Genomic DNA, 21,907 nt, shown 5'->3' with positions numbered 1-21,907 from the left:
ATTTATATTGTAACTGTCATATGAGATTTCAAACCCCCCTCCCACCCTAGGGGAGATTCTTGCCTGCTTCAGTGTTGTTAAATATTAATCATTTATGTTAAAATAGATGACCATTTAACCTGCTAACAATCAAGGTGGCAACTATCAGACTGTGGGAAGGTGAGCAGAAACTGATTGAGCTGGGGAAACCTTGTGGGTCCTTTGCTAACTTAATCTTCTCTTTTGATTAATTATCAGGTGGTGGAACAACTGATTTTTCCAGTTTCTCTTTCAAGACGCAGACACACACACTGCTTTACTTTTAAAGACTTATGTCTGACATTGATTTAATAAAAGCCAGTGAACCATGGATAGATGAGTATTTTAACAAGGGAATGGCTTTCTATTTGCATTCAGAATAAAGCTTCACTCAGCCATGAATAACTTTTTATTTGTCCAGTCTCCGCAGCATCAATTTTGATATTTCTGTACAGTGAGAGTCATGGTCTGCTTGGCTACGGGGTCCTCATTCTCGTAATTAGAAAGTTAACCAGTATAATATCTTCATGGTAATCTGAATATTTAATTTAAGAGAAGACATTAGACAGCACAGTTATCTGAGAGGATTTCATTGTGTGTGTTAATCCTCAAAATTGACTTTGTGGTTCAGTGTTTGACCCTCTGAAACATGAATCAAATGCTCTGTAGGCCTAAAATATTCAAGATTTCTAGGCTGAGTCTTGGTTTCTGAGTCTGTGATGTTTTTATCAGATCAATGTCAGAACATTTACCAGACATATCATCAGTATGTAACTATGCTAAATGTTTTTTTGTGTGTTTCATAGCCACCCCTAGTGAAGACTCAGACAGTTACCATCTCTGACGTGTCCAATGCTGTGAAAAGTGAAATTCCAACAAAAGAAGTTCCCATTGTTCACACAGAGACCAAGACTATCACCTACGAAGCTGCACAGGTAGAAATGTTTTGCCTATCTCACCGTGGATTTAATAAAATGTAACACTATGTAAGTGCAAAGTTCATTAATCCTTCAAATAAAACAGCATAAAACATTAGAATGGCCATACTGGGTTAGCCCAATGGTCTCTCCAAACTAGTATCTTGTCTTCCAACAGTAGCCAGTGCTAGGTGCTTCAGTGGGGATGGACAGAACAAGCAATCATCAAATGATCCATCCCGTTGTCCAATCCCAGCTTCTGGCAGTCAGAGGGTAGGGACTTCCGGAGCATGGAGTTGTATCTATCTCTGACCATCTTGGCTAATAGCCATTGATGGACCTATACTCCATGAATTTACCTGATTCTTTTTTGAATGCCATTACAGTTTTGTCCTTCACAGCATCCCCTGGCAACAAGTTCTACAGGTTGACTGTGCGTTGTGTGAAGAAGTACTTAACTTTTATTAGTTTTAAACCTACTGCCTATTAATTTGATTGGGTGACCTCTGGTTGTTGTGTTACGTAAAGGAGCAAATAACATTTCCTTATTCACTTTCTCCTTACAATTCATGATTTTATAGACCTCTATTATATCCCCCCTTAGCTGTCTTGTTTCCAAGCTGAAAAGTCCCAGTCTTTTTTATCTCTCCTCGTATGGAAGCTGTTCCGTACCCTTAATTTTTGTTGTCCTTCTCTATGCTTTTTCCAATTTGAATACCTTTTTTTTGAGACGGGGTGACCAGAACTGCAGGCAGGGGTCAAGGTGTGGGCGTACCATGGACTCCAGCAGTGCAAGAATTATTCTTTCCTATACCAGGTATTCTTTGTAGGTGTCAGGAATATGATGGTTTAATTAAAGACACTATCATAATACATACCCCCACAGGTGACTGAATTAAAGGTTCTCTTTCAAGTGTTTGTCCATATACATATTCCGCTGACAGTGTGCATATGCCCCATGAACCTGAGGTTGGAGTCTTTTGGCTAGCAATGTCCATTGTGGCCACACATGTACCCTGAGTTTCCTCATGCCAACCACATTAAAAGGGTAGAGTGGCCAACTGCCATTCAGTTCCTCCTGCTGTCTCTAGCTTTGAAATGGAGCTGCTCCCTGTCTGTTTTCTGTCAATGTCCTCCCTAGACCCCCTTTCAGGTAGTTAAAGGCCGCTGCTGCTCCAGCTCTCTGTTCATTCCTTGTAAATATTGTCAACCAGGGCACACTGCTGACTCTCCAATCCACTGTTACCCCAGTTCTGGTTAGATAGTTTTTCAAGCTTGTGCATGGGATTCTTTCTTCCTAAGTGGAGGACTCTGCACTTTTCTTTGTTGAACCTCATTAGATTTCTTTTGGCACCTCCATAGTAGCAATAGTGCTATCAGATTAGGTTCCCTTTTTATCAGGAAAATTCTTATTTTTCTTTCTGGTATCAGGATGGCTAGTTCTAAGTCCTCTGGTTACAAATATTGTCCCTCACCATGTCCATAGACTATTTTCATTTAATGTTGAACAGAATGAACAGCTTGGCATGTTTCATGAATTCCTAAACAGGCTGCATGAAATCAGCCTCAGTACTCCAGATATCTGTGTACCAAACTGAGGTTCTGTTTTTCAGAATGAAAACGTAAGCTTGTCACATAACTTCTGCACATATGATGTGTAGGCACCAGTAAGAATTACCTGTAGAGGTTTTCACAATTTCAATGTATGAACAAAATTTCTCCCCTGCTAGAGGTGCTCCAATGTAGACTAGACTGTTCGAAGCAAACGAAGTTTAGCCTATCTATTTTTTTTTCATTCCTGTTTATCACACTTTTCCTGGAGTCTCTCTTCTGTTTGTCTTTCTTCAGAACTTTGTTTACAGATCAAATTATCTTGCCATTTTTTAAAACTTTGTTTTGTATCCTCATATCCTGATTATTTCCTACATCTAAAGCAAACCAAAAATAGATTCAGAATATAAAAATACTTGCTCTTTGAGATGTGTCCCCCTAGGGGTGCTCCATGACCTGCCCTTCTCCCCTCTACTGTGGAGTTCTAGTAGTTGATTCTCATTGCATCAGCTTGGCCAAGACAAAGCTGGTTCTCCAATCTCCTCAGTCTTTTGGGTCAGCCTCCCATCTCTCTTCCTCTTTATCCCAACCTACTGACCCAGCACCACGGTCAGTTTTGGCATCCAGCACTGAGCAGCCTGGCGAGGACTCTGCATGGCTAAGTGAAGAGGAGGAATGATATTCAACAGTTGTTCATCAAATGTTAGTTAACAATAGGAAGCCCTATAGCAGGGCTACTTATTTGGCCAAGTGGAAGCGGGTTTTCAGTTTGGTCATTAGCTCATGGAATTCAGCTGAGGCTGCTTTGCATTCAGGACACCTTGGAGTACCTATTGTACTTTCAGTCTTCGGGTCTGTCACGCAGTTCATTGAGAGTTTGTTAGCAGTGATCTCATTGTTTCACCTGCCCATCCAAGGAAAGAAAATTTTCTCAAAATATGTAATAGTGAGATTTCTAAGAGGAGTCAATCATCTCTACCCACTTATGAAAGAGGTTCCCTTGTGGAACCTTAATGCTGTCTTAGCTGCCCGTATGGAGCCTCCACCCAAGCCCTTGGAGACGTGTTCCCTGTCCCTCCTGTGTCAGAAGACAGCCTTCGTTGCTGCTAGAACATCTGCAAGGAGAGTAAATGAGCTACCTGCCTTAATGGCAGAACCCACATGTATGCAGTTTTTCAAAGTGGTCCTGTGGCCACATCTCAAACTTTTGTTGAAAAGTAGTTTCACCTTAACCAAATGATTTACATGTGTTCTTTTCGAAACCGAACTCCAGTGCAGATGAACAGTGATTTCACGTGTTGGATGGGAGATGGTGCTTGGCATTTTAGAGAGGACTTTTCGGGCATCTTCTCATCTTTTGTTTCCTGTGTGGATCAAGTGAAGAGTCAGTCAGTCTCTGCACAGACAATTTCCAGGTGTATAACTTCCTGCTTTATGACCGCATATGACATAACTCAGACCGTGCCTACACATAGATTATGGGCTATTTGACGAGGGCCCAAGAAACATTGATAGAATTCCTCAGTGATGTTTCGATAGTGGGCATTTGCAGGGCTGCTACCTGATTTTCTGCACTTATTTTTACCAAGCACTATGCTGTTATCGCTGCGTTTATGTCAGATGCAAACTTTGGGAAGGCAGTCCTGCAGTCATTGACACCAAGTCCCACCACCCACAAGTGCTATTGGTGAGTCACCTGAGTGGAATATGTGTCTGCAACCACTTGAAGAAGAAAAAATGGTTATCTACCTGTGTTGTGACTGTTGTTCTTCAAGATGTAGATGTGAACATTTGTTTTACAACCCACCCTCTGTCGCCTCCATCAGGGCCTCCTTTTTTTGATGTTCGAGTCAGAGGAACTGAGGGAGGTCAGGGCAGCACTACCCTTAAATAGCCAGGGGAGGGGCTAAGGGCTGCAGGCTGTGAGCACTGCCCCATGGGTACCGCTAGCAAGGTTCTCTGACTTCTGGTTGCTGTGTGCACATACACCTGGGTGGAATACACGTCGGCACCCTCCTTTCCAAGAACAACAGTTACAGAACAGGTAAGTAACCATTTTTTACTTTAGAAAGTCTACAACTTGGAGGCCAAATGGTAGAGGAATAAAACAAGACTAGGAACCAAGAACTGAGTTCTGTTCTGCCACTGACTGGCTTTAATGCTTTGCACTTAGCACTTCATAAGCATCATTTAGTACCTCTGAAAATCAGATAACTTATTTGGGTGCCTCAATATGGACTTAGGTGCCTAACTTCTGGCACCCAGATTTGAAAACATTGGTCTTAGCCTTTGTGTCTGTTTCCTCATCTGTAATACGGAGTTAGTGTGACTGCCTGCTACATGGATGTATCTGTGCAGTAGACCACTTGTATAATGCATACCTGGCATACTGTCATCCTTGTGGAAGCTCTCTGCCTCCAGAGATCATCAGCAACTGGTTGTTTAACATCCCATCTGAAATATAGCATTCTAACGGTGTCACATGCTCTCCAGAACCAAACTGCAGCTCTGATATTGGGCACAAGACCCAGGTTATAGTGTTAGGTTTGAACCCATATTTTTCAGAGCATTAGTAGCTGAGATTAACTGATCCAGCTTAGTCTAGTCACCATTTTTATATTTCTAGATCTAATGTCTCAAGAGAGAGGTGAGAATTCTATAACCTCATTATTTGAGATTAGGTGAGATATTTAGCCAAAAAGTAATGATGATCTCTGAGGGAGTTAAAATATTATACAGCACAGAAAGCGGTTCCATCTAGTGATCGCTCTGAAGATGTAAACTTGTCTTAAATTGTAATGACGAACTCAGACTGTTCTATAACAATAACTGGACAAAAGAAGCTGTTATTCACTGTATATTTTTAATTCAGTCTTTTGGAGACATGGACAATAAACTCTGAATGAATAGATAGGCTTTGGAAAGCTTGAGAATTGCAGATGATGAGAACCAAGTAATTAAGAGGTGGTACATATCTGTTCATTATAGTTTATTATTTAGGTTATAGTAGCAGCCTGGGCTCTTATACGGTGCTGGGCACAGCCCTGAAGAACCTGTAAGACAAGTGATGTACAAAGGATGTGGGGGGAGACAGATTCCTTAGATAAAATGCTAACTAACCCCATCTGCCCCCTCAGCCATCTTAATTGACTGATGCTTTTAAAGGAGACTCAGCAGAAGTGAGGCTTGAGCAGGGTAATGGCCTTTATAGATCCATTCAGGGAAGATGTGGTATATGCAAAAAAGGCCATGTGGACGAGGCTGGTGGTGTTGATAGAGCAGAGAAAGTGATGGGTGTGGAGACCTTGTCATGTAGCTTCTATGGAATCTGTAGGACTAATTTGTGACAGTGCAGAGCAACTAGAGAGTAAAGATACCTATGCTGCCTGAAACATGCAAGTCAGTGCAGTGTGTGCTGAGTAAACTTACCAGCACAGCACTTCAATTCAACTAGAAAAGGAGAGGAGAAAAGAGAGGATAGAGAAGACCCATTCATCACCAGGACTGAGGGAGAGAGCTGAACAAAGTCCCTGTGTGATATGGAGAATAATTTCCATGTGTTTGGGTGAAGTCACAGCTCAGACGTCTTAATGGCATCCAACAGAACCACGACGAAATCAAGCAGTGAAGCCTTAAGCCCACGTGCTCTGTGCTGCACCTTCAGACAGCATTAATCTTGAAACATTTGTTAAACCGCTAAAACACTAATTATTCAGCCAGCTGTGACTCAGTTCACTTTCTTATAAATAATGCATAGTCTACTTTTGAAACAATTGTACATCTTCTTAAATTACAGCACTGAGGTCCTGTTGCAATAGTGACTGTGTGTGGAGATGGTTGATAGCTGTTTTGTGTGTGTCTCATAGACAGATGATGGCAATGGGGACTTAGACCCTGGAGTCCTGCTCACTGCTCAGACCATCACGTCAGAGACCACCAGTAGCACAACCACCACACAGATTACAAAGGTAAAAGGTGACGCGAACAGGACTAGTATGAAATCTAAAAGTTCCATGGATGCTCACAAACCAAAGGAAACAAAGTTGGCCTTTTCCTGCCAAATATTGTTTTACAAATATTTTCCCCTCCAATGTTGTGTCCCATTCTCTGCCCTTAATTCTGTCAGACACCAGTGCAATTCCGAATCACTTGGAAATGGATATTGTCTTGCTTCCTGGAGAAATGTACCACCACAGTTTCAAACTGATCCAGCAGTAGCTTAGAATCCTGAGGCAGTTCTGAGAACCTAGTATCAGTGTGTTAGCCAAATATTTATTTTCATTTTAAATGTAGCAAGCCTTTAGGAGTTCTTATTTGCTCTTCTGTATGGTCAATAAAATCAGTCCTGTTTAGAATTTTTAATTAATGCAGAGTTTGAGCTACAAATAATTGAAGTTGGGGAACATTGGCAAATCAAATTTACCCATGAGAAATCAGGGATGAGTTTGAAGACTTCAGTTTAGTTCTAAGTTGCAGGAAAGTCCCCTAGTTTTAGACCAGGGATCCCCTAAGGGGGTGCGGAGTATCACCCAGCCCTGCTCTGCCCCCAGCTCCGCCCCCGGCCGGCCAGCCCCCTTTCTCAGCTCCTGTCCGCAGTTCCGCTCTCAACCCGAAAGGAAAGGAGGGCACAGACGCATTCTATTACTTGTTCTGGGGGGGCGTGAGAAGAAATATTTGTGGACCGCTGTTCTAGACCCATGTCACATTTTTGTCAAAGGTTTTACAAAACCTTAAATACGTAGCTAACATTGTAATGGACACACTAAATGCCAACACTCCTGTAGGCTTCTTGCTTTGTTTTTTATTTATTTCAATGCAGAGTTGCAGGAATTTTTTGGATTTGAACATTCCTCTGAACAAAATCAAACAATATTATTGTTCTAGTGCCTGGGATTCAGAAAATGAGACTAACCAGCCTGAGTGCATTGTCCATATTTAGTGAAGCACGAAACAGAGACTGCATACGTTAGGTGCTGAAATACAAATTAGATTTTTAAAATAACGTTCAGCTGTACTAACGGTACATGTTACATTGACAATGGCCCTTTGACACGATTAACATTCTGGCCCACAAGACAAGAAAGATTAGTATTTTTATTTATTAAAAAAACTCTTTATTGATGTGGTTGTTTGGTTTGGAAGAAGGGAATAGTGTCATACACCGAGGAGAGACTTTTCTTTGTGTCCTATTACTCTGTCTGATCCAGTTATGCTAATTTCATAGTAATTTTTTGATAATTAGCAGTGACTTTAGTTTGAGTTCCATCTTTGAAAGCCAACCCCTATCCACTTTGTAACTCTTTTGGTGGTGTCACACTTTGGGCTACTAGTAACCTATGTTCTTTTGTACTAGACTGTAAAAGGTGGAATTTCAGAGACAAGGATCGAAAAAAGAATTGTCATCACAGGAGCTGGAGACATTGACCATGATCAGGTGAGGTGCTTTTAGTGTGACCCAGACAAGAGCTGCTTTAGTTTTGCAAAGAGTTAATCAAATTATTTTTGTGCTAGACAGTCAAGCTGCTTCACTTCTGGTAGATCCAAACTTTTAGGTTGCAGCCTAGGGAAATTGGGCTTAGAAATAAAATGGCTGGCCTCTCTGGAAGAGGTAACTTTTATTTCATTTGTAGTGTTTCAGCTGCAGACATACATCTGGCTTAGTTTAAACTGTTTATGATCAGAAAAGCAACTGCAAATGTCTCTGTGGTGCTACCTTTTAGATGTTGCATGTCTTCAAGTTGTAACTGCTTAATTGACTGGCAAACAGGCGTTTAGTTCTGTAGAGACATACTGTAGTTGGGCCAAAGCGAGCTGAATTCTGTTCTGCCATGGTATTAGCACAAAATTCTGGTTCCAGAAGCTTTTCATAGAATCATAGAATATTAGAGTTGGAAGGGACCTCAGGAGGTCATCTAGTCCAACCCCCTGCTCAAAGCAGGACTAACCTCAGCTATATCATCCCAACCAGGGCTTTGTCAAGCCTCAGCTTAAAAACCTCTAAGGATGGAGATTCCACCACCTCCCTAGGTAACCCATTCCAGTGCTTCACCACCCTCCTAGTAAAAAACTTTTTCCTAATGTCCAACCTAGACCTCCTGCCCCGCAACTTTTATACATGGGAATATCCAAAGTAGAAGGGCTCAGTTTATTTGCGTGTGCTGCTGGCTATTTACAATACAAAACAAGTTTGTTTTTTAAAATCTGAGGAAATGTGTCTTGGAAGTCTCTGATGAAGAGTAAGTATGGAACAGCTATGTTTAGTCACTTTCTGTCCGTATTAACAATTACCACAAAATGATTTCTGGCACCTATCTCTGTGCCGACAATATTTACCAAGTTGCAGAAGGCAAATGCATCATCATGATAGGTCTTTCATGTTCTTACTCTGTATGAGCAACAGATTTCTCATGACTATCATGATGGCTTAGTGGTACGAGCACCACACTCTGAATTCAATCTTAGTGGGTTGCAAATCAACAGTATCATGAGCAGAGAGGATACGTCATATAAAAAAACTTAGTGTATTTGGTAATTCCTGTTGGAAAGCGATCCAGGACTGGAATAGCAAGCGTCATGGTTGAAATGTATATTGCCAGAAATTTGTCAGAAGCATTGTGTCTAGCTAGCACTATTTGTGCTGCTTTTTCATGCACCCTATAGCTCACCTCAGTCTGGCATTATGTGATATATGGCAGTTAAGACAGGACGTTTACATATGTGTTTCCCTTCAGTGTGACGGTTTCTAATCAGTGCGTTTCTGAAAGTCACTGCCTACCAAAGGACCCAGGTATTGGCTGTGTCAGACCTGCCTCATTGTGTGCCCATGACTTCCAGAAACAGCCGGCTTGTGTACTAGTTTTCTCAGCTTGAAGCTACAAGCAGATGTCACCATAACATGATCCAAAAAACATTTCCTTAGAAGCCAGTAATCCATCCGTTTTGTATTTTCAAGGATTGTAGAGTTTAGGGAATTCTGTTTTGCACAGTTGCAAGGATTTGTTTTGTTTTTATGTCCTAAACAATATTTGTAAAAATTTTGGATTGAATAGCCTAAAAATGTAGAGTGTAGAAAGCTTGTGTACTCAAAGCTGAAAGCAACTAATGTTTAGAAGCAAACCGCCTTTGCCATTGAACATAATATTTTCCAGTGGTCAGAATATTGACCTTGGAATCTGGATGTCTGTGTTCCGTTCTGGGCTCTGATACTGATTGTGTATGACCTTTTACTAAGTCACTGGCCCTACTCTGCCTTGGTTTTACCTGTCTGTAAAATGTTTAATACATATCAACCGTCTAAGGGATCTTGAGTTAAATGTTTGTAAAGTGTTTTGAGAACTTTGGTTGAATGGTGTTAGGGAAGTATAAAGTAATGTTGCCATTTTTACTAGTAACTTAAATTGGCTCAGGAAAGTTTAGTGAGAGCTAATAATGAAACTCAGATGTATTTTTAAAGATCACACACACTGCCATCCTGGTGTAGCCCATTGTTCATTTAGTTTGTGGAGGGGGAAGTCACCAGAGAAAAGTAGTGTCAGAGTAGGATAAGATGCATTTTTCAACGTGCCAGCAGTCCTCATGGATCTGTCTTCCTTTTATGCAGGGTATAGTTTCTTGCTTCTTAAAGAACTCTTGTTTCCACACAGATAACATGCTGCAGCAGTTTGAGCTGAGTGATAAAAACTAAATATCCGAAAAAGTTACAGTTAATGGACCCAAGCAGTAATGGGCATCTGGTAGCTTTTCCTAGAAATTACAGATGTGCATATATATAGTTCTCAAAGCCATTGAGCTGTTGCCTAAATCTGATCCAATAAATGGTTCCTCTTGTGAACGTCCCCTCTCCCATATTAATAATATTGTGGTCTCCCATGAACATTAAGCTGGCTTTTAAGCCTTTTTTTGTCTAATGGGGTAATTATTTATATAGCACTCAGAAGCATGCTAAGTGCTCCAGACGCTCAACACTAATCAGAGCACCGTTTTGTTGTATTTTAGTCAGTGCTTTTGGAAGCACATGCTACAGGGCAATTGTCTTTTAGAAGGACAGCCCCCAACCACGTGAGCATTCATCAACACATCTTAGACTCTTCCAATATTTCAGTACAGGTAGTTCTGTGATTTAATTCTCAAACACTTTTTTCTTGCCAATCATCTAGTCCCATTATGTGTGGTCCTCACGCAGCATTCTGAATGGAGAAGTTAACATACCTAAGTAAATTCATCCCTGACTTGTCAAAATTAACATGCCCATGAATGTCTGTGAGGCTGTCTTGTTGAGGTCTTTTCATTTGTACAGCTGCCTCCAGCATTCTTGGGCCTGGTCATAGCCTCGTCATTGAGTGTGTATCCCACCTAACTAGTCTCATTCAGCCTGACCTAGTATTTGTTCCCGTACAATTTAAGGTTCTTATTTTACAGGCTACAAAACCATAATCTCATTGTGCTGGTGATTATTTCTTCCTAAATCGGGAGATAATCAATGCTTACATTTCATTTAGAGCCTCAGAGATCTGGGATGTGATTTTTTTAATATACTTCCTGCATTGAAATTTGTTCCGGTTGTCACAAACTGATCTGTTGTAGAACCTGCTTTGTGATATTGAGACCAAGTACCTATCTGCAACAGCACCAGCAAATCTAGTTGCTATTTGTTTTCCTTCCTATTTTGTCTTGACGCCTCAGTGTGCCTCTTTCTTAGATGAACTTCAGTTTTCCCATTCACTAGCATTTTCATCTGAGAAATCGTGTACTAGCCAATATCCACTGTTCGTTGCAAATTTGAGACCATTTCTCCCAATAACCTTACTTAGGCCAGACTTTCAGTTGTTCTACAAGTGTGTCTATTCTGTTAATTCTTTTAATTCATGATAACTTTATTGCAAAGGCCTGTAACAATGGTCAATGGACTCGCTTGTCAGCTGGCTTCTTGTAAAGAAAATGTGCGTTTCCCAAGCGAATGGATTGGATGGATCAAAATCTGATTGACTGTCCGGCAGTTTCCATTTCTTTGTGCTCCTACTGGAATGTACTGGAGATGGATAATGCCTCTGAACTTACCCAACCTATCCCCCTCAGTAATGTGGGGGGAATTTAACCCTGCAATGCCACTTGCTTCCAGGAAAGTTTGAAAGCACTGCAACTTCCACATTTAGTTCTCTGCTTAGTTTCTTTCCAGATTGAGGGATTCAAGTGACTTCATTTGCTCCATTTTTGCCCAAGATAAGTAGTCTTCTGACAGTGTAATAAAAGTGTGACAAATACATGTAAGACTGTTCGTTTCCTGGGACAAAGCATAAGTCTGGGTTACAAAAGGTAACAAGGGTAAATCCACTAATTCTGGTTTTTATGTAATTTTCACAAGTGCTATGACAATGGTGGAGCTAAGAGATCACTAGGAGTGGGGCACCTCCTTGTGCTATGTTGTGCAATGGCATGAAGACATGGTATCTATCCTGAAGAGCTTCCAAACCCACATAGACAAGGATGATGTAGTGAGGTGGAAAGGGACACAACATGCAGACAAAATGGAGTTCGATGGCTGGAGGAAGAAACCAGGGCAGTTTGCATGGTGATTCACATTGGTTAGTGAAGAGGGAGAGCAGTCAGTTAATGCAAGTCTAGACCAGCAACTCAAACAAAGGCAAATGGCAAAAGTATTCCCTCTTTGAGGCTTCACACATAAAAACTTTAACTGCATCCTTGAAGGTATAGTGCATAAGGTGGGAAATATGAGTCAGCTAGCAGCAGAGCTGCTGGTAGGGGAATTTCCTGGAGCTAAGGCTTTTTACCCCCCTCAGAAGACTGGTGGTGATGGAAAACCTCAGCCAAATGGAGGGAGGCTGTCAGCTGGACCTGCTGTCCCAGATTGGCTCCACTCTGGTCTGGGTGGGGATGGCTGGCAGGCTTGCTTCCCTTCCCCTGCTGCTCAAGACTGCAGCCGCTAGGTAAAATCCTGCCTCCATTGAAATGAATGGGAGTTTTGCCATGCACTCCAGTGAGACCAGGAGGATTTCATCCAGTGTATGGCATGGTGACATGGAGAGATTGAAGTGAAAATCGTTTTAAACTGTTCCGCTGTATGCAGCCCAAAGTGCTTCTCTGAAGAGCTGTTTCTCTCTCAGGTACTAGTACAGGCCATCAAAGAAGCAAAAGAGCAGCACCCGGACATGTCTGTGACCAAGGTGGTTGTCCACCAGGAGACCGAGATTGCTGAAGAATAGCAAGGCCAGGTAGGCAGGTAGAAGTCAGCGTTCTGACCCACAAATGCTAGAAACACTGGGCTGTCTTGAGTTGGGAACACCTACAGCCAGAGAGACCCAGTCGTCACAATTTCATGAAAAATCTATCAGAGCCTGTTAGGTTTTTCTTGGAATCTCAGTATTTTGAATCTGGCCTAGTAAGCCTCTTCCTTAGCCCTAGAAGTGGAAGGGGCACAGGTACATTGATTTGCATGGCACCTCCAATATCAAGGTGTCTTAGAGACCAAACCTACAATTGAACCTCACTGGCTGGAAGCCCCAGACTCACCTCTTTCAATAGTAGTACAGAGAAAAAGTATTTAGTTTATTTTGTGCATTTGGCAGCACTTTGTGCACTAGCATCCTATGATTGTGGATCTTTGCGTTATCTTTTTAAAACATAAAACAGGAACATGTTTATAGTACTGTGTCTAAGTCTACTTTTAACTTGAACTGATTAGATTTCAGGCTTCAAATCTTTGGTGACAAAAGGGGAAAAACCTTCCCTAAAATTCATGGTCACAGTGATGATTATATATTGTAGAAATCATTTCAACAGATGCCAAATTCCAGCAGGGATGGGCTACCCCAGTAGTAAGGTTAAGATTTTGTCACTGATATTTTTTGTAAAAGTCAAGGAGAGGTCACGGGCAATACACAAACATTCATGGAAGCTGTGACCTTTCCCTGACTTTTACTAAAAATGATTATGACAAAATGGGGCTGACTGGGGTGGGATGAGAGCAGTGGGGCAGGGTCCCCCCTGCTGCTTGCAGAGGCTGGTGGGGGGGTCCTACTTCTCAGGTATGGAAGTGGAGCTGCTGCTTTCCCCTTCACCCTATGCCCTGTGAGCTGCAGCAGTGAAAAGGGAGTTATGGGGTGTGGGCTCTCTCCCAACCCTAGTCCTGAGGCCAAAGATTTGCTAGTGAAGCAGAGGGGAACCATTTGTCATAGTATCAAGCTGCTTTTTCTCCTAGCCTAGAAAAGGCCCAAAACTTGAGATAAGGTTGCTAGGACCTCTAAATACCTAGCTTTTCAGTTCAGTAGTTTGAAAACAATAGTAACTTTTAAAGCTGCTTTAAGAATCCATACAGGCAGCATTATTAGTCTAGGAAACATTGTATTCCTTGGGCTGTGCTAAGCACCACTTACATTGGTGCACCAAGATGTTTTGGCCAGAGAGCGTGCTAGATAAAACAGCCTGCTCATGGGTTTGATCCATTCAGAACAAAGTGTTTGGGTTAGCATTTGGGAGGTGGCAGAAGAGGATGAATATGGGAGCAGCAGAGAGATCACGACTGGACAATTAAAAAAACCCTGAAACTGTTTGCCTGTCTTTCAAACATTTGTGCCTAAAGTCAGGTTCCTGTCTCATGTTTAGTTCAAATAAAATTATTCTTTTTCAAAAGTGCTGAGCATGCACACCTCTCATGATGACTTCATTGGGATTTGTAGGAATTTGGGGCTTCTGAGAAATCTGCACTTATTTAGGGTGCTCACTGTAGCTTTAGGAGCTTGACTTTAGACATGCAGTTGAAAGTTATGGCCAATGCCTTAAGGGTCTGAGTATTGGAAATAAAGAGCGAGGGGGAAAGCACCTTGTGAAATCGTTGGTGGTAAAATGCCCCTCACAGGGTGCTTCCCCAGCAAGCTGGCTAATGGTATCTGGTAACTTATGATAACTTTGTCTGTCTTTCTAGGAGACGTTTCTCCCTGACTGAGAAAACACCAGAAATGGGGGAGAAGGGGGGAAAAAAACAGAAAACTACCTGGAGCACAAAGACCACGGATTTACAAGATTTGCCGTCAATAACTGACCATTCATATCACTTACTAGGAGTTGTGTTTTGACATTTACTTGGGGTTTTTCAGAACACAATCGATCCTTTTGGATATTTTTTTATATTGTAAAACACAGTATGCCATACTTCTCACTGTACTGAATGTTTTTTGTACAGGTTTTCAGTTTTGCATTCCCTCATGCATAGCCTCCATAGGCCCTCACAAAAGGGTTTATTCTTAAGTCTTATTCCTTCAGCCTCACCAGGTATAGTGGAGGTAAGCCACGCTCATCTTAGCATAACAGCTGTGTGAAAACCCTAGTGATGGAGTCTTCTGCCAGAAGAATCTGTTTACTTAGATTTCAGTGTGGGGCATTTCTACTTGCCTCTTGCAGTTGGCCCTAGGTATTTCTAGAAAACTCTCAAGCCACAATACCCAGGTGCACAAAACAGAGTTTCTATCTTTACTCCTTGCTTTTGTGGGTTTTGGATCCTTGATGTTGTTTGAACATAGTGGGTTTTTTTGTGGTGTAATAGTCACACATTTCAATAGTTAGCTAGATTAAGGAATACTGGAAATTGCTTCACATCTCTCTTATACTGTGAATTCTAGAACTTTTTAAGAGAACTGTGACAGGTCACCATTCCTTCCTGCTCCTTGGAGACTGCATTTCTACTGAATGCTACTTACCTATTTTTGCTTTCTAGATGCCATGAAATACATCTATAGAAGTGTGTGGTTATGGGGTTTGAGCTCTGAATGCTAGAAGGTAGGCTATGCAGCATTCACAATAGTTGATTTCTCAGTATCAGATTTTTTTCAGTTGTTTGTGTTTAATTTTAATAAGTGTGTAAATCATGTTTTTTCCAGTACTATTTAAAGCTAAGCATATTACCCACAAATCAAGGCAAGGTGTGTGTGTGTAATCTTAATTTAATTTAAAATCCTCTCTGACAATCTCACCTTCCTAGACATTTAAGGTCTATTTGAACATGCTGCATAAAACAGCCTGTTGATTATAGCAACCAGTGGAACAATATCAAACCATTTGGAAAGTGCATGTGTTCAGATCACTGATGTTCCCCCTCTCCTCGTAATTTAAGGATCCATACATAGTACATTGGCCCTAGCATTTCATTGCAGTATGGCAATGAAGGATCCAGAGCTGGCTGCAGTTTTCAGCTTCTGGATAGTGGTGGATTCAGGTGTACCAACTACTACACAGCCGCTGTTTTTAAAATATCCCATCTACTTTACCAAAAAGGCACTTGAAAGTTTAAAAGTATTTTTTTCTAAATACTCCTGTCACATCCACTATAATGTCATATGGTGTACTTAATTTTTTTTAATTGTAATAATTTTAAAAGTATTTTTAGGGAGAATGTGTGTGAATGGAATTTTCTAACTGGAGATGATCTATACATTTGTAAGGTGACCACTGTGGTGTTAATCCTGACTTTCAAAATAAGGAAGTAATGCTTTCTAAGGGGTAGGGTGTACTTTTTTTCATGACAGCAGCAGATCAGCACTTGTTTAGATTTAATGGAAACCTCTTAATCATGCCCTACTTTTTCTTTCCAGCAATCTTTTAAAGTTTTGTAATGAATAGAGTTGTGAGCAATATTTTTTTTAAACATAGGGCTTTGAAGTTGTAATGATGTATCTGGTGTGGCACATTTCTAGCCATGGGGGAGAAGTGCCCTCTGCTGCTAAGCTACATTCCGGGATGAGAAGAAACTGGCAATAAAATGCTCGACGTCTAACTTAAAGTTTGACTTTTTTTTAAATGTGGCAGAAGACTGAGTTAAAACCCATGACTTATTGTTTGACTAGACAGAGGCTTTGAATGGCACCGTCATTACACTTTAAATTTGGATGCAATTTTAATTAAGTTGTTAGTATTTTGGTTAGAGACACTTCCTCTGAAAGGATGATGGAGCTGCTTAAATACTGGTATAGTTCTTAGCATCCAGCTTCCCAGGAAGGCAGCTGTTTTGGGTCAGTGCTACTTAACCACCTCTGTGTGCCTGCGGGCAGATATTTAAATGTACAGTTAGCTGGTGAGCTGCAATTTAGACCCCCTTTCAATCCCTCAGGGCAGTACCCTTCTGCTGATAAACCTGGTTTCCTGCTCCTCAGGCTGGGTGGAACCACCTGGTCTTTAGATTGGAGTTCCAGGCTACAGACCCTCTGTTTACCAACCACAAAAATCCCAGAATAAGCTTGCTGGGAAACACAGCTTTGTCAAAACAAAGTATTATTCCTCCATTCACCCAGCCAGCAGGTACATATCGCACAGGGTTAGTGAGAGGCCTATATGCATGTCTTACCTAACCTTAACCTCTCTAGCCAGAGGTTAGATAGGAACAGTTTATTCCAGATCCTGAATCTGAGGGTTAGTTTGTATCTCCAAAGCGCGCCTCAGTCTACTGACCAACCTTTTCCCCCCTCCCTTTCCTGGGGACAAATCCTTTAACTGGCCACTGTCTTATCTAGGCTGAGGGGAGAGGGAAAAAACCAGCTGTGTGACTGAGCTGGCACCTGGCAGTAGCATCTTTACAGCTAATTATCTGGCAGTGGTGGTTGGACATTTGTTGGAATGCTCCTTATCTAGGTCAGTGTTTTTGCCTTGCTCATGTGGTTGCTCCAATGAGCTCAGACTATAACAAGCAGTATGCACCATATTCATCAAGTTTCCCAGTTAAGCACAGCTGGGGCTTTTGGAGTGAGTTACATGTTTAAGCTGCCCATAGCACATAAAGGCATGTGGTGGTTGAGAGAGTTTAGATATATGCTACTTTCACTAGTGAAGGAAGTATTAAGGTTAGTGGCACAACTGTAACTTTGTTCACACCCAGCCTTGCTCAATAAAGCAGTAACACCACAAAGTTTGACCTTTAAAAAATCTCCTCCTGAGGAACAGATCTTGACTTGTCTAAGGCTATGTTCAGACTGATGGCGGCAAAATCGCTGCCGCCCGATCGATCGATCTTGATCGATTGAGCAGTCAGTGAGACCCACTCAATCGATCAGGAAGTCGACTGAGTAAGTCCACCCCCTCAAGTAGCGTAGCGCTGAGCTGTTCCTGTCGGCTCAGTGCAGTGAGAGCAGTTGACGTCAGTTATGCAAACTACTCTGCGTAGTTTGCGTAACTCCTGTTGACTGCCGCCGAATCGTGCGGTAAGTGTGAACCAGCCCTAAGATTCAGAGGAGTTTCTTGGTGAGAAGATTTTCCCTACCCCTACGATGGTGCAAAAGCATTTCCTAGCAAGTTACATGCTTCTGCCTTGGCACTAGAACCTCTTCTTAAAAAGGGACAAGTAGAACAGTCTAACTTTGAGGTAGCTGGGATACTTTTTCCCTTGATAGCATTAAGTGCACTTGTTTCTTTTTTGTTCGCTCTCTGATATTTATACGTCAGTGCTATCTTCATGGGACAAAACATAGTCCAAACCAGCTTCTGAGCAACGCTTTCCCTTAGGCACCATTGACCGTTCAGGAGCCTATTGCCTAATTCCAGTCCGGATTCCTAGCTGCCACACACCCAGAGCACGCTTCTGCTGGACAAGGTCTCAAACGTAGAAGGTTCTAGTCCAGTCCAGAAGTTTGAGAAGAACAGGGGTTGCCCTGGGAACTGCTGCTACTGAAGCAGTTGAACTTTTCACAAAGGGACAGAGAAGAAAATAGCTTTTAGTAAGATATTGAAGATTCCCTTTCACCCACCTACTACTAACAACATTCACTTCTACCTTTTTAAGAAATAGCTACAAGACTGCCTGCCCCTCATCCCACTTTTCCCCCCTTCAATGAGGTGATCAGATTAGTGAGTTTTAAAATGTGGTCCCCACTGAACTGTGAATTTCCAGGGACCGGTGCTGCTCATGTCACTGTGACACATGAACATATATTTAAAAGATATGAATGTTCCCAGCTATTCCCAGTCCAGGAGGTCAAACAGACTGTATAGTATACGTTTTATGGAAGCTATTTATATATGAATGTTTGTATAGACAGGAAGACAGGAGAAGCATGAGCTCTGATTGATGAAATTGGAAAGGCAGCTTTAGTTTCCAGCCAGCAGTTGCCAAGCAATACAGTTGTACAAAAGGACGTAGTGACCATTCTGATTTTAGTGAACTGTCGTTTGCTGGTTTCATACAATGTACCAATTATCTTAAGAGATGTTAGTGTCCCAGCCTTGGGCTTTTTACAAGTTTAATCAAATTTAGTTGCAACTATGAAGGAGCTTTGTAAAAAAAAAAAAAAAAAGGACAATTGTGAATTGTCTAGAGTAGCTGTTTACATCTTTTCTTTAAATAGGAAGAAATATTGCAACAGACAACTGGCAAATCTTTATAGATCAAATAGTAAATGACAGAAGCTTATTTTGGACTTTTGTAGTAAATCAAAGGGAAAGGTGCTGTAGCGTTTAGATGGACATAAGTGTTGTTTCTTGTATTGCATTTTTCAATAAATTTTGAAACTATTGTGTACTTGTCGTCTTTTTAAATCTTCACTTGTCCACCCCACTCAACTCCCCCTCTAGACAAACCCTTTGGGGGTATTCTGAACTAGCTATTCCAATTTAAATTCATGGGCAAATCCTTTTCTAGGAGCATGCACACAGGGAGTTAATCATACCTTATTCTGGATCAACTTTCATGGGTATAGACAAGACCTAAGGCCTTTTCTTGCTACACAAAGTATATTTGCTGATGGCACCCTACAAGCTTGAATTAAAATCCCATTACTATGAAAACCAGCTCTGAAGCCTTCCTCAGAGTCCCTGCACTGTTTGTGAGTGGAGTTTTACCTTAGAATAAGTAAGGTAAAGTTGTTGGGAGTTGCTTATGGACTCTTGGATTCCTAAAGTTGCTTTTGAAAATGAGACTAAAGCCTGCTCTACACTAAAATGTTAGCTTGAGCTAACTCTGGTGCTAGGGAGTGAGAGAAATCCACATCCCTGACTGACGTAGTTAAGCTGACAACCTCTGGTGTAGACAGAATTCGTCCATTGACCTAGGTACTGCCTCTCAGGATGGTAGATTAAATACTACAGAGAGAGCGCTTCAGCTGTAGCCAGTCCTGGAGCATCTCAAGAACACTTACTGTATTGCAGCCAAGGTCCTGATGTACTAGAGACAAAACATAAATCCTGCCTCTGAGCTTTGAAGCAACACTTCCAAGATAAATATCTCCTCTTAATCTTCCCTTGGTGGTCAATCATCCCCATAATTAAATAGGGAAAGGGGTTCCTGTGCCAGCTAGCAGTACTAGGTACTCAGCTGATGAATGTGTAGTGAGTCACACCAGTTCTCTGACACTACCAGTGTTCCTTCAGCGGGTGGGGGAGGAAGAGACTTGGAAGCAGAGTTTGATAGACATACCCTGGCATTTCTCTGGTGATCACCGGGGAGACGTCTCTGATGAATCAGGCTTTCCTGCATTGGCAGCTTTGCCTGCAGTTCTGAAAAATGACCACTAGAGTTCGCCCCAGCTTTGCACTAGACAAGCTACAGCAGCAGCATCTGCTCAAGATCAACCACTACTTTAAATTGATTTGCTTGTGCTTTTGTGAACATGCTGACAGCTCCTGCAGGGCGTTTGAGGGGCTGTCCCTCTGGCCATGCTGGGTAGAACTTTTCCCCACACTTTAGTGAGTTAGGAGTTTACATCCAGTCTGCCAGCGTGACTTCGGTGCAGTGGAAAATTTTACTCAAATATCACCAATCCACTGAACCCAACTCCGTAGGTTAGTTTTGGTAGAGATGGTTTATTCCTGCCCTTACCTTATTCAGCCTATCTTATGCTGGTGGTTCACGGTGGAGCCTTCTTACACATTCACTCCCTGGCAGTAGAAGAGTTGTTTGCTATGCTTGTATCAACCATTGGCTTTCGCCCTATTGGTATTAGAACAGGCAGCTTGTTACATGCAGAGAGCCTCTGAATGAAGGCCCTGGCAGCTGGGTGTGAGCCTGCTGGGACAAAAAGGGCAGGAACAGCCCTGTAGAGTCTTACTCATAATCACTACTCCCTGCTGCAGTATGCGCCCTGGGAAGCAGGGTGGTGGGGAGGAGCAACCACAAAGGACCCTTGCACCCTGGATCCCAGCATGGACTGGAGCGAGCTGCATGCAAACCCAGAACAGAAACTAGCAAGCTTTGTTCCCACACAGACTATGTACTCACCAGCTGCTCGTCCCTGCATCAGAGGGGGAACCATTGCTGCAGCACACCTGAGAGCTACGGGCTATAGCCCTAAGGAGGGTGAGAGGAGATTTACTGTGGAAGCTGGTTAGGGTAACTCACGCTGGCCCTTGTGCCTCGGACGGGAGGGAGAACAGGCGTGAGAGGGGAATTGTGATATTTCACATCTAGGCAGAAGTAAGGTTTGCTCCCTTCTAGTTCAGTTCTGCACTGAACCTGCAGCTGCCCACTGAGGGGTCTTGTACCATCCTAGCCCGTCTGGGGTTAGTGAGTGTTGGCAAAGCACAATTACTAGACTAGATGGAACACAGGTGGCTGGGCCAATGAAGCTGGTTCGACTCCCTTCTACCAGTCTATCCTTCCCCTTGAGGCTGTGAACAGCTGAGACATTAGGGGCCCCGTTCATTTTACCACAACAGCTTTTCCTCCAGCCTGTTGCTGTTTTCTTCGGGCCAGGCCTGACTGGGCCCCATCCCAGGCACACATTAGCCTTTCCTCGGCACCTGTCTGTGCGCTCCAGTGCAGCTCCTCCCAGCTGCCGGTTGTAGACAAGAGGGCTGCAAGACTAGAATGAATGACAGCAATGCTGGCACCTTCGTTTCATCCATGTCCCCACCGTGCATCCTTGCTGCTCAGTTGTAATGAGGTCTCTGCTGAGAGCACCAGGGGTTAGCAGAAACACACAGCGGCACAGGAGCTGGCCACAGAGATGCCCTTTCATGGTCTGGACTAGATTGTATGCACCCTCCATAGGACCGCAGCTCAGCAGCTAAACTAGCTGAGTGATGCAAACCTTTTCCCTCCAAATAGGCACATGGTGCCCTCGGCCTGTCAGCTCCTCCCTGATACTCCAGCAAGTTGCTTTGAAAGACATTAAAGGGACACAATGAAGCAGCAGCATTATAGAACAGAACCCAGGTCTCCCACCCCGTGTTAGGCCACAGCTGGCCCCTCCCTAAAACTTCTCAGTCCAGACACAGGCTTGAACATGAGCTGTTGACGAAAGGCTTCCAGTGGTAGAGCTGGAGAAGCCTAATGGAGTGGGTGTCATGCCTCACCTGCCCCAGCTGCAAAAGGGAATTATTTGCCTAGGGGCTGGGCTGGGGGATTCCCACAAGGTATTTAGGCACTCAACAGCCATCAGAATCACTGAGCGTTAGGTACCTTTGTGAAGCCCAGGCCTGGTTCAGATTGG

The 21,907-nt window shown here is 42.6% G+C and overlaps 1 protein-coding gene across 4 annotated transcripts in view; it reads left to right on the top strand.

Annotated features, from left to right (window-relative positions):
• Nucleotides 1-18,993, top strand: part of EPB41 (erythrocyte membrane protein band 4.1) — a 153,079-nt gene extending 134,086 nt beyond the window's left edge. For all 4 annotated transcript variants that reach the window (XM_067530714.1, XM_067530710.1, XM_067530711.1 and 1 more), the window contains exons 19-24: nt 825-953; nt 6,353-6,454; nt 7,840-7,920; nt 12,608-12,715; nt 14,425-15,275; nt 16,146-18,993. In XM_067530714.1, the coding sequence (XP_067386815.1) occupies nt 825-953; nt 6,353-6,454; nt 7,840-7,920; nt 12,608-12,706 (411 nt within the window). In that variant the 3' untranslated portion in view covers nt 12,707-12,715; nt 14,425-15,275; nt 16,146-18,993. The remainder of the gene's footprint in view (nt 1-824; nt 954-6,352; nt 6,455-7,839; nt 7,921-12,607; nt 12,716-14,424; nt 15,276-16,145) is intronic.
• The last annotated feature ends 2,914 nt before the right edge of the window (nt 18,994-21,907 follow it).

The sequence above is a fragment of the Emydura macquarii genome, unplaced genomic scaffold (assembly GCF_026122565.2).
Source record: "Emydura macquarii macquarii isolate MOO-44397 ecotype Brisbane River unplaced genomic scaffold, CSIRO-AGI_Emac_v2 contig_3113, whole genome shotgun sequence".
Classification (NCBI taxonomy): domain Eukaryota; kingdom Metazoa; phylum Chordata; order Testudines; family Chelidae; genus Emydura; species Emydura macquarii.
Note: the sequence above shows the minus strand (reverse complement) of the source record. Positions and strands in the feature narration are given on the sequence as shown.